This window comes from Podarcis gaigeae (assembly GCF_964106915.1).
Source record: "Podarcis gaigeae genome assembly, chromosome: 1".
Classification (NCBI taxonomy): domain Eukaryota; kingdom Metazoa; phylum Chordata; class Lepidosauria; order Squamata; family Lacertidae; genus Podarcis; species Podarcis gaigeae.
In genome coordinates this window covers 48,138,660-48,150,959 of record NC_139678.1, presented here as the reverse complement: position 1 = coordinate 48,150,959, position 12,300 = coordinate 48,138,660, and the positions used below count along the sequence as shown (strand labels likewise).

General features: G+C 42.9%; 2 protein-coding genes across 11 annotated transcripts in view; one reads left to right on the top strand and one right to left on the bottom strand.

The window, feature by feature from the left end:
• The window catches only part of LOC310848788 (uncharacterized protein), a 137,402-nt gene that overhangs the window by 80,422 nt on the left and 44,680 nt on the right, over positions 1–12,300 (bottom strand). For 4 of the 8 annotated variants that reach the window (XR_014566605.1, XR_014566606.1, XR_014566607.1 and 1 more), the window contains exons 3-4: positions 5,533–5,805; positions 1,329–1,393 (exon numbers count right to left, since the gene is read on the bottom strand). Coding sequence is in view for 3 of the 8 variants with exons in the window: in XM_083748279.1 (XP_083604405.1) it covers positions 1,329–1,393 (65 nt within the window). In the remaining 5 variants the exon portion in view is untranslated. The remainder of the gene's footprint in view (positions 1–1,328; positions 1,394–5,532; positions 5,806–12,300) is intronic. The other 4 variants (XR_014566609.1, XM_083748279.1, XM_083748278.1 and 1 more) reach the window with 1 other exon arrangement.
• The window catches only part of RAD51B (RAD51 paralog B), a 364,040-nt gene that overhangs the window by 339,577 nt on the left and 12,163 nt on the right, over positions 1–12,300 (top strand). The gene's annotated exons all lie outside the window — the stretch shown is intronic.

The following is a 12,300-nucleotide window of genomic DNA, read 5'->3' as shown; positions in this document are numbered from 1 at the left end:
AAAGTCAGGGTACCGGAGACTCGTTCTAAAAAGAGGTAAAAATCAATAACTTCCCAGTTATCCTTATTCAACCGCCAATTCTCACAGACTTGTTCTTACTGGGAAAATCACAGTGACTTTCCATATCTAATTTTAGAAAACACTTGTTAGGCAAAACAAGTTATTTTTAAGATGCCCCCTTTCTTTGTAACTGGAGTCTTTCTATTGATCCAGACAGCTTTTAGTTATGCAGAAGTGCTGAGGGATGGTTTCTGTCACTCACAAACCCTCTGGGGTGTCTTGTTGGTTCATCTCTCATTGCCATTAACATGCTATAACTCACTGCTCATTTTAGAACTGAATTAGTCATAACACCAAAGTGTGAAATAATTTGCATTTCAAAGTGCGCTGAACTCCCCTCCCACCACCTTGTTGCCTCCCATTGGGGAAGTCTCATGCCAAGGTGGTGACAAGTCCATCATTCCTTTTAATCACAGAGGTCTGAAAATTTGTAGCCTTTTTTATAAGACAGGTGGTGGGGCAGTAGCAAAATCCCTTTGCAGTGGAAGGTAAGCAGTGGGGTGGGGTTACAGTTGCTTGAGATGTGGCTTAAAGAAATGCGTTCAGGCACAGAATGACGCAATGGGCCAACGTTGAACTGGATGCAGGGAGACCTGTGTAGATCCTCAGCCAGCCATGAAGTTCTCTGGGTGACCTTAAGGTACTCATTATCTTTGACTCTAATCTAGGGTTACTGTGAAAATAAAGTGAGGGCGGGCAGAGGAGCATGTATGCTGGGCATGAACTCTGAAAAGGAAAGATGGAATAGGCATGTAATAAATCAATGAATAAGGTACAGTGGTACCTCAGGATGTGAATGGGATCCATTCCAGAGCCCCGTTCGCATCCTGAATGGAACATAAGACACAGTGGCGCTCGTGGTCGCGTTTTGCCGCTTCCGGGCATGCGCATGACATCATTTTGAGCATCTGTGCATGTGCGAGCGGTGAAACCCGGAAGTAACACGCTCCGTGCACCTGAAGCACATTCAACTTGAGGTATGACTGTACAGTGGTACCTCAGGTTAAGTACTTAATTCATTCTGGAGGTCCGTTCTTAACCTGAAACTGTTCTTAACTTCAAGCACCACTTTAGCTAATGGGGCCTCCTGCTGCCGCCACGCCACCGCCGCATGATTTCTGTTCTCATCTTGAAGCAAAGTTCTTAACCTGAAGCACTATTTAGCAGAGTCTGTAACCTGAAGCATATGTAACCTGAAGTGTATGTAACCCGAGGTACCACTGTATGTGCTTATGTCTGTGTTAAACAAAAGAAGCATACAAACATACCTGACCAACCGCAGAAGGATGAATTTCACGTGATACCAAGTTGCATGCAGTTTCCCCCCTAGATTCTTTTAAAAAAAAAAAGTTACTGGAAAGGAAGGATGTAACCTAAAAGAGGAGGAGGCCCATATGGTGGTGAGAGGGACACAATTTCTTAATGCTTTCCTTTCTAGTGTTTTCCTCCATTAAAAGCCATCCTCTTTATCAGTTGCTTCCCATCTACCACTGAACAGGAGAAAAGATACCGAGAACAAATGTTTGATTGGCATTCTGTGTGTTGATGGCAGGAACCTGCAACCTAAACCTGCTACATGTATCTGTATGCTATGTAGTGCTAAATTTGTGTTCGTTGCATAACTTTTACATTATAAATGCAATTCACAAAGCTGGCCTCTGCATGGACAAGATTATGCCCTCGTGTACAAGATGCACTTGCGTAGCCGTAGAATGATATCTGTATACATTTGTGCATCTGCTGATCACTCTGTCATCACAGTTTGACAGTTGCATGTTTAAAGTGGGTTTAAAGTACCGGTAAGTTGCACAGTCCCATTATTTACTTATTATTACCATTAGTAGGAGTAATAAATTGTTTTTACTGGTTATTTTACTTTTAACTTATTTCATATATTTATATACCAAAACAGCCTCTAAGCGATTCACAAAAAGATAATGCCACATTGCATAGATACATACAGATATGAAAATATTACAATAGCAGACAAAACCATAAAACCCCATAAAACATGATAAAGCACTTTGGAAGCATCCTGCTCCCTTTATCATCTCCTGCATGTAATCCTCTGAATAGGAGCACCATCCTGACATGAACAATTCCACAGAATAGTTGGTCTTTGCTATAACACTTGGTAATAAATATCTGAAGTATTAAAATTGAACAGTGCAATCCTAAAACCCACACACCATCGCTGGTGGTGCTGTGTGTGTGTGTGTGTGTGTGTGTGAGAGAGAGAGAGAGAGAGAGAGAGAGAGACTCTGCTGGCCTCCATCAGTGGAGAAATGTGCTGTCCAGGACACTCTGCTGTGGCACGGCCCCCAGTTTCCCCTGATCAGGCATGAAGCTATTGCCGGTGGTTCTCTTGCTAATGGTGGCCAGTGGAAAACTCCAGAACAGGGCATTTTGGGTGGGGCACTGGTAGTTTTGGATCAACTGGATCCACCCATTGATCCACCCAGGGATCAGATTCTCAGGCTGCTGCCCAGGCTGACATTAGAACTGCTCTTCCCATAACACTGGGAGAGAACAGAAAGATGGTTTGGGAAAGAAGTCATTGGCACTGGCAATTCTTGTAATTCAGGCTTGCCTGCAGTAATTAACCGTAAGTCAAGTGTGTTTCTCCTGTCTTCAGTGAGATGCGCAGAGCCTTAAACCATCAAGCAAACCATGACCGCTGACCTGAAAGCCCTTCTCCCTGATTAATCCCAAATGTGTGTAGACTCTTGGCTATGGTCACTCAGAGGTGAGAGGCATTCTGCAGATTTGACAATTTTGCTCCATCCAAAGGGGAAATCTGAGCCTGAGTTCTATGCAGCAGACACCAAGTCTGACAATTAGATTTTTCATCTCAGTTCCCTCTACAGTTACTCCAGTGTTAAGGGAGACAATTAGTCCTCCTTCATATCAGCCCACGGAAAATTTTATACCAAATACATTTCCTTTTCTCAGTAGGACTTATTCAAGCATTACCGAAAAGAAGATGAACAAGGTTAGAAACATTCTAAAATGCAAGATAAAGTTACAAATCTAAAGTATTTACTACTGAGGCAGAGCTGAGAAACCCTAATTAAATTAGAATTAGCTGAAGCAACAAGGCTAGGATGCAAGCGTAAGGTGATATGGGCCTCCCAAAAGAGTGATCAGTGCTGAAAGGTGAAGACATTTATATCCCTTTTTCCTTTCAATGAGATTTTCTTTCTCAGTTATCAAATAAAAACAAGACTATACTCCACAAAATATTCAACTACTGTACAGTACATGAAAAAAATGCATACACCGCAATTTCTGCCATTATTTTGACTAAACATAATATACTATAATGAAAATAAAATAAAATTAGCAACGTCTAATAAAACTATATCAAATGCAAACAATTGCTATTTTTAAAAAACATATCTGGACAGAAGTTACAGCAACATATCAAAACCTAAATTATACAAGAATGTGTTGTCTTCAGAGCAAATGCTATTTTCAACTCTGATACTTGTGCTCAGATGTGAACCAAACTTCTTTATTTAACTAACCTACAAAGCTGGATTGATAAAAGTCAGACCAATTCAAGGTTTTCTTTTTATAACAAGAGACATAACCATATTGGTTCCAGATAGGCAATGTACCAGTCTGGTATGCAAGTCTGGCCTCTCTCCAAAGGACATCACAAAGATAGAGGTGCCTTTTATTATCATTTTAATAAGTTTAATTGTGTTGCACTGGGGTAAGGAAAATTTACTGTCTGGCCTGTTCCAACGTCTCTGGAACTAACCAAAATCGGTGCAGAAGTGAGGCCCACAACATTTATATATTTATATTATTTATATGTATAGGTGCACCCATAGGGCTAATTACTGTAATTCAATCAGACATACCATATCATGCAAGAGGGAAAAATAAAGCTACATTTCAAGTATTGCCAGAAACATATGCCTGAATAATTACAATAGGCAGACTTTTGTTCATCTGCAATCTTTTTCCTCTGACCTATAAGAACAGACTTTTGTGCACATGGATGACAAAGTGAACTTTGGAGAAACAGATCTTGCTCCTAAGAGAATATCCATTTGCAGTTGGGGTCTGAAGCCTATGCCTCGGCCCAGTATACCTGAAGGAGCATCTCCACCCCCATTGTTCAGCCCGGACACTGAGGTCCAGCTCCAAGGGCCTTCTGGCGGTTCCCTCCCTGTGAGAAGTGAGGTCACAGGGAACCAGGCAGAGGGCCTTATTGGTGGTGGCACCTGCCCTGTGGAACGCCCTCCCATCAGATGTCAAGGAAATAAACAACTATCTGACTTTTAGAAGACAGCTGAAGGCAGCACTGTTTAGGGAAGCTTTTAATGTTTTATTAGTTATTGTGTTTCTAATATCCTGTTGGAAGCCACCTTGAGTGGCTTGGGAGGCCTGGACAGATGGCCGGGGTATAAGTAATAAATTATTATTATTTAGAAGACATCTGAAGGCAGCCCTGTTTAGGGAAGTTTTTAATGTTTGATGTTTTATCATGTTTTTAATATTCTGTTGGGAGCCACCCAAAGTGGCTGGGGAAACCCAGCCAGATGGGCAAGGTATAAATAAATCTATTATTATTATTATTATTATTATTATTATTATTATTATTATTATTATTCCAGCGTGCCTTCCTATGCCAATCAAGAGGCTCCCTCAAGTTAGAAGGAAAGAGATAAAAGGCTAAGGGGTGTAAAATATCAGAAACAGACCTGAGGACTTCTTAAGAAGCCCACACATGCTTTTACTTGCTCCACCTTTGAACCCTCCCACCACCATTACCCAACCAACCAAAGAAGATCCTGAAATCTGCCTAGAGTAGCAGCAGGTTTATGCAACTGGCCAAGGGTGGTGAGTGGGATAGAAATATGTTGATAAATAGAAGTGACAGGGAAAAGAGTGTGGGTGTGCATAATTTGGCCTCACCCACTGTGGCCTCCCCCATCCAGCACGCAGTCCCTGAGCGAATGGAACCACCACTTGCAAAAAGATTGCCCACCGCCAATTCAATTTATTATTCTTTCAAATTGTATTTTGTACTGTTATAGTGTAATTGAAGTCATTGAATTATTTATGCTTTAGTACGTTTTTATAGTTTGAATTATATATGATGCTTTAATTTATTTAGAAGATTGTAACACACATTTTTTTAATTAAAAAAAAATTGTGGTGCATGGTCTGAAATGCATATTTGCATAGTTATTATAATGAACGTGCTTTTGACCATCAAAGAAGATACACATTAGTGGCTTATCTTGGGTGTGAGCCAGGCATATCATGAGTGACTATTTTGTGCAATAATTAAATCAGGTACTTAGGCTTGGTGAGGAAACAAGCCTGTGAATTAGGTTTGTAAGCATGGAGGAACATCTGTGTCAGAGTTCATGTATACATTGTTAGTTTTTATATGGACTGGGTGAGGCCATCTATATAGGAAGGATTAAGGAATATCATCCTCTATTAAATTACCTCAGGAAAGTCTTTCTGTTTGTATATGTCTCTGCCTCACCCTCCTCTGTCAGTTGGAGAGGATATGAAGGCAGGCCTGTGGTGGCTGCACCCTCACCTCCAGCACATGGAAAAACAAACACAGCCATTCTTCTGTTTGTTGTTTTAGCGCAGGGCGCTCTCCTTCCATAACAAAACCCATTTCCCTACAGGCAGCAGGCTAAGACTTGTTTGCTTATTATTCTGTCAAGGAAAAGGAGTCTTCACAAGGAGCAGTCTTCAAGCATCAATATCCTGTTGATAAACAGAAAAAGAAGGAGGATATTTTCCAGCTGTCCTTGTACAAACACCTCTTGCCAAGTCTAGCCTAGCTTTTGTTAGTCCATGGTTTGTGAAGCTCTAACTCCTTGCAGATTGAACATTAAATGCATTCTGGGGCAGCATTTCTTTCTCAGGGGGTAGTACAGGGCTTCACGCCCCTCAAACATGTCTGCTTGAAAGATTTTTATATTCGTAGTTAGCTAATGAAGCGATGGCCCATATATAACATAATGTGAATATTCTCACTTGACTATGCACAGGTTGCTATCGTGACTTGCATTACTTAAAAACAGCGTAACCTTTTCCAGTACCTGCGTGAAGGCTTAAAGGTAAGCCTTAAACGACTGACCGTTGGGTCCAGTCGTGGCTGACACTGGGGTTACGGCACTCATCTCGCTTTATTGGCCGGGGGAGCCGGCGTACAGCTTCTGGGTCATGTGGCCAGCATGAATAAGCCGCTTCTGGCAAACCAGAGCAGCACACAGAAACACCATTTACCTTCCCGCCAGAGCAGTACCTATTTATCTACCGTACTTGCACTTTGACGTGATTTCGAAATGCTAGGTTGGCAGAAGCAAGGACCGAGTAACAAGAGCTCACCCCGTCACGGGGATTCGAACAGCCGACCTTCTGATCAGCAAGCCCTAGGCTCTGTGGTTTAGGCCACAGCACCACCCGCATCCCTTTTGCGTGAAGGCTTACTTTGGGACAAAGATCAGCAAGGCTTGCAACCTGTTTTTAATGTAAAAACTCAGTGAAATCATGTGTTGGTCCACGTGCCTGTACACTTTTCTCATGACTGAGTCACCACAAAGATAGCAGCATATATCTGGTATTAGGTTATCCGGAACAGAGGGCATGACTCCCAGATATCCCTGAACACCATCACCTTCCCTTTGTGAAATAGCATAAGCCCTGGAAAAGAAAAAACCAGTACTCTAAATTTAGGTCTGGCTTTGAATGTCACATCTGCCTCTTCTTGTACACAGTCAAAGGGTATTTAAACCATTTCCCACTTGCATTGTCAGAAAAAAAAATCACAATTACTTCAGCAGAAAATGTATGTCTTTTAACCACCTGTTGAGCATTGATTCATATGTGTTTCCATCTTGAGTATGTTTAGCTCAGCTTTTTTACTGAAAGATAACCATAAAAAGGAACCTCCAAACAGTTTATTGTGGAATCAGTGCTGTTTCCACTGACAAGTTTTTTGTAGCATCCACATGTGCTGTTATCAAAATGCCAGCCCATAAGTTTTGTTTTTGGGGTTGTTTTTTTAACAATTAATCTGACTTTTCCCCCCTTTCCACAGAAAATCCAGGAACCCATTATGTGTCTGCAGTCATTGCTGGTGTGGAAACTCATTATTGCATTTTTCGGACTAGGCAGTTTGTCATATGTTGTGACATTTCAGTGGATTTTCTCTATTGCCCTTGCATTGCTGGGTTGGACTAGATGACCCTTGGGTTCCTTCCAACTATGATTCTATTTCTGCTTGCTCCTTATGTGAGCACAACATAACCATTTTGCCTCTGGTGGTCCACAGTACCAAAGGGAAAAAAAACCTTTCCATTGATTGCTACATGCTCAGTTTGAATGAGATATTCTCCCAAGATCTCTACAGGTAATGTGGGAGGTTATGTGGAAGACTGTAATCACAATTACACAGGTCAGGCTTTTTATTTTGTTTTGTTTAAAGTTAATACTGAGGTCTTGCACAAGACCACTGTATCACTTGTACACTCTTATGCAATACCTCATTATTAAAAAATAAACTAAAGAAATGGATCTCCCACACACCATTTTGCCCACTGTGAAACAGAACTGGCTAGGTAAGACTGGTGAAATTTGCACTTGCACAATTGCTGGGATTCCCCCGGCCCCCAATGAAGGTACACAGAGGTATAGAAGTATCTGTGCAGAACATGAAAAGATAATGCAGTGTGAGAAATAAGTGATTATTGGGAGGGAAGGGAGGGGACAGAAAAACATAACTCAGATACCTTCCTTCAAACTCCACCCACTGGTGTGGGCAGTACGTAATGGGTTAGCAACGGATATTATGACTTTAAAAAGTGGAGTATGCAGAAGGATTTGTTTGTTTGTTTGAATTTATATGTTGTGCTTCACCTGGAAGTCTCAGGTTCACAAGAAAGATCATAATATATAAAATCAAAATAAAAACAATAACCCAATAATACCCTCCAAAAAGAGCCACATTTTAAAAGGGTATAGGATGTTGATCAGGTCAACCAAAAGCCTGGTTAAAAAGGAATGTTTTTGCCTGGCGCCTAAAGGTGTGTAATGAAGGCGCCAGGCAAACCTCCCTGGGGAGAGCATTCCACAAACGGAGCCACTGCATTCTCATGTTGCCACCCTCTGGATCTCTTGAGGAGGAGGCACACGAAAGAGGGCCTAAGAAGATGAGCTCAGGGTCCAGGTGGGTGCATATGAAATGGGTTAGGAATGAAGGGTTGCATCCAGCATTCCTCTCACACAACAGGAACTTCCTCTTCCTCTTCCTCTCCTCTCCCTATACATCTCCAAAATTGGTTCCATGGGGTCCTCCCATCCTCTGGAGCAGATTTGAGGGAATATTAAGGGGGAGGGGGGAAGAGATAGAAGTTACACTGTGCAAACAGATGTTTGTTGCACAACTGGAACAGCAGTATTGGATACGGCCCATAGGAAGCTGCCTTATACAGAGTCAGACCACTGGTCCATCTAACTCACTGCTGTCTACACTGACTGGCAGAAGCTCGACTGGGTTTCAGACAGGAGTTTTCCCCAAAACCTAGGACTTTCGGCATGCAGAGCAGATGCTCTGCCACTGAGCTGTGCCAACAAAGCACAGAAGAGTCTCCTATGACTGAACACAATCCACTTGGATGAGAAAAGGAGGAATGAGTGCTCTTGCACACAGAGGCATTTTGAAGCAGAGGCTCAGTCCACATCTCCATCACCCACAATCAACTTGTAGTCTGACTGTGGCTGGTCAGAGCGATGAGAAGGCTTAGCAACCATGAGTCTCAACTGGTTGTGGTAGCACCAAAGCCCTGGACAGGTACTTCCTTTCGTGCTGCTTATCTTTTATTGGTGCTGCCTGAACTGCCTGGATTCCCTCAAGCAGTGAGGAGGCAGCATTGAAGCCATGTGCTTCTTGAATAATCCCTTCAGGAATGTAGAAGGAGGACATTTGCCTTTGTTCATGTGAGTGCATCTTCAGTTTCCCCGGCAACAGCAGCCAGAGATGCTATCTCTTTCTGAAGCTATTTTCCCTGGTGCACACTACGCCCAGCAAAGAGTCCTCCAGTCTCTTGTGTCTGGCCAACATATGGAGAATTATTTGGCTGCCCCCTGGAAAAACAGCTCATTTAGCACTTGAAAGTCAAGCTGCTGTAGCCTGAAAGCTGCTCTTTGCTGCAGTAAAGAGCGGGGCGGGGGGGATGAGAATTCTGAAACAGCAGCGAAATACTTTGCAGAGGCCACCACAGAGCCTGCTTTCCCACAAGGCTGCTTCCAAAGCCTGCAGCCTCTGGATAGCTTCCATCCCAAATGTATGTCACGTTTCCTTCCAATGAAAGCCAAATATTTACATTAATCTGGGGTCACTCAGAGGCCATGCTGCTATCACGAGTTGGAAGAGACTGTAGTAAACCAAGGAGAAGGGGGGGGGCTTGGTGGATGGATTAACAGAGGACTCTAAAGTAAATCATGGAGCCGTGGGTTCTCTGCTTTAACGGTACTGTGTCAGTAAACAGAAAAGCCATAGGCCAACAGGGTGATTTCAACCTGAGATACGGGCAACGCATCATATTTTGGGTGAACATATCTAAACATGGTAGGTGTGACATGGGAGCCACGTACAGCAGACACACAGGGAGAAACTTGTGCTTTCGGAACAGGTCATGCTTGAGCCTGTTTACCTATTGTATTATATTTAACGGATTGTTTAAGACTGTGAATATCTTTTTGTGTTTTTTGTCAAATAAATTGCATATCATAAATAGTTTTATATACTCAGCTTTGGGATTAATTATTTCTTCCTGCTGGTGCAATGGAAATCCATTTCAGCAACCAGGGATTCTGGTTTTTCTTCTCCCCCTCCCCTCCAGCATACCCCCAAAATCTGCTCCAGAGGGTCTCCCAACCCTCAAAAGCAGATTTTGGGAGTGCCTGGATGGCTGCAGGGCAGATGCAAAGAAAGAGAAGCTTTGATGTGCAAGCGTCCAATGCCACTTTCCTGATTACCTCTTGAGTGCATTGTGTGTTGTGCCATGCACTGATTAAAACAGAGTATGTGTTTTGCCATAATTGTTAAGACCTATTCCTCTCTTGGCTAAATTTTCTCACCATCTTTGAATCTGTCTTTCTTGGAGAAAGAAGGATTCCACATTGGCACCTTGTAATGGTTGACTTTTATCCATGGTGCCCAAGAAACTGAGGTTTGGAGGCGTTCTGCCATTGTGCTGCATGACCTGCTGGACCTGGTTACACTATCTTGGCATGGAATTTGGGTAGAAATATATTTTGGCACTCATGGTTGTCCACAGCAGCTTTCCCTATCTGTGTGCGAGGGCTGGCATGGGTTCTACTGTCATTCCTTGACACAGAAGGTCTACCTCCATCATCCTTCACCAACCTGGTGCCCTCCAGGTATTTTGAGTCACAACTCCAGTGCTGTCTGCAGCCGATAAGAGTTGTAGTCCGAAAGAGCTGGAGGGTACAAGGTTGGCAAAGGCTAACCCACATCATTGGCAGCACCTTCTTTTTAGATTGACATCCCACATCCAATTCTGTCGGGTTCATTAGAGCAGAGCCATGTTTCACTGGCAAATGTTATGCAATTTTAGACTTTCTGCCCCACTTTTACTGCTAGTGTCACACAGATTTATAACCTCTTTGATTTCCGCCTCTATGTAATTAATGAATCTCCCTCCCTGCCCTTTTCCCTACTGTTTCATGACTCATTTTATGCTCTACTGGTGCTTAGCAGTTGATACGCTGTAGAAGTAATACTACTCTGCTGCTAAATAACAATATATTGTTTCATGCTCCCCACTTTCCTGAGCAGTGAGGAGTTATCCAATCTGATAACTCAAATGGAAGATGGGCTATAAATCTTAAGGTAAAGGTACCCCTGCCCGTACGGGCCAGTCTTGCCAGACTCTAGGGTTGTGGGCTCATCTCACTCTATAGGCCGGGAGCCAGCGCTGTCTGCAGACACTTCCGGGTCATGTGGCCAGCGTGACAAGCTGCATCTGGCGAGCCAGCGCAGCACATGGAATGCCGTTTACCTTCCCGCTGGTAAGCGGTACCTATTTATCTACTTGCACCCGGGGGTGCTTTCGAACTGCTAGGTTGGCAGGCGCTGGGACCGAACGACGGGAGCGCACCCCGCCACGGGGATTCGAACCGCCGACCATGCGATCGGCAAGTCCTAGGTGCTGAGGTTTTACCCACAGCGCCACCCGCGTCCCACATAAAACTTAATGACAAATAATTAAATAAAGTCAAAGGTGGTTGGCTGCCTTTTGGATGAGAGATCCATAGATTCACAGACATTTCTGTGAAGTTTGGTTGTACATGGAGTAAGCACTCCTACAAACAACAAATCCCCTGCCCGTAATCAGATCCCCCAAGAGACATCCCAGCAGCACCTCAATATGCTTCTAGAGATCACGGCTAACTCTCAGCTCTCCCTTCCAATTATCTACAAAACACAGTTCTATTGTTTGCTTCACAGACACACCTATACCAACTGGCCTGTACCTTTAGTTGGGATGAGTAAGAAGATGAGTTGTCTTCCTTACATTCTAGGAGAGTCTTCAGCTACGTCAGACCTAGCCATTCTAGGCCTTTTATCAGTTATTTCCAAAAAGTAACAAAAGATGTGGCTGGCACAGCTTGTTCACTGACCATAAAGGAACATTAAACACTCATTCTGACCCCGTAACCATCTTCCATCCAGACCCCAGACTCCTTAATAGTTATCAGATAGCAAGTGCAACAATGCATTCTTTTAAAGCTGTTGCTTTCCTGTCACTACTGTTGGTGTTTAGTTCATATACAATATACTGTATATGGACTCCTTGATCCCAAGAAAATATCAAAATGTTCCTTTGGGAGGATATTATTCCAAATATAAGAACTTCCTGCAATAACAACCTCTTCCAGGTTTTTATTTCTTAACCCCTTCAGAACTCTTTCAGTGTCTGTTTTGAGTCACTAGATGCTTGCTACAAATAGAGAACCTTATCATCTCAGCCCATCCAAAATCTTTCTTTCTTTCTTTCTTTCTTTCTTTCTTTCTTTCTTTCTTTCTTTCTTTCTTTCTTTCTTTCTTTCTTTCTTTCTGTGCTTAGTTGTCCTGTGGTGAAAACAGTTCAGGAAAGGAACTCTGGTTATGCAGGACATCCTCCTTCCTTCACTTGTGATGTACTTCCATATCACACTATCATTCTATCC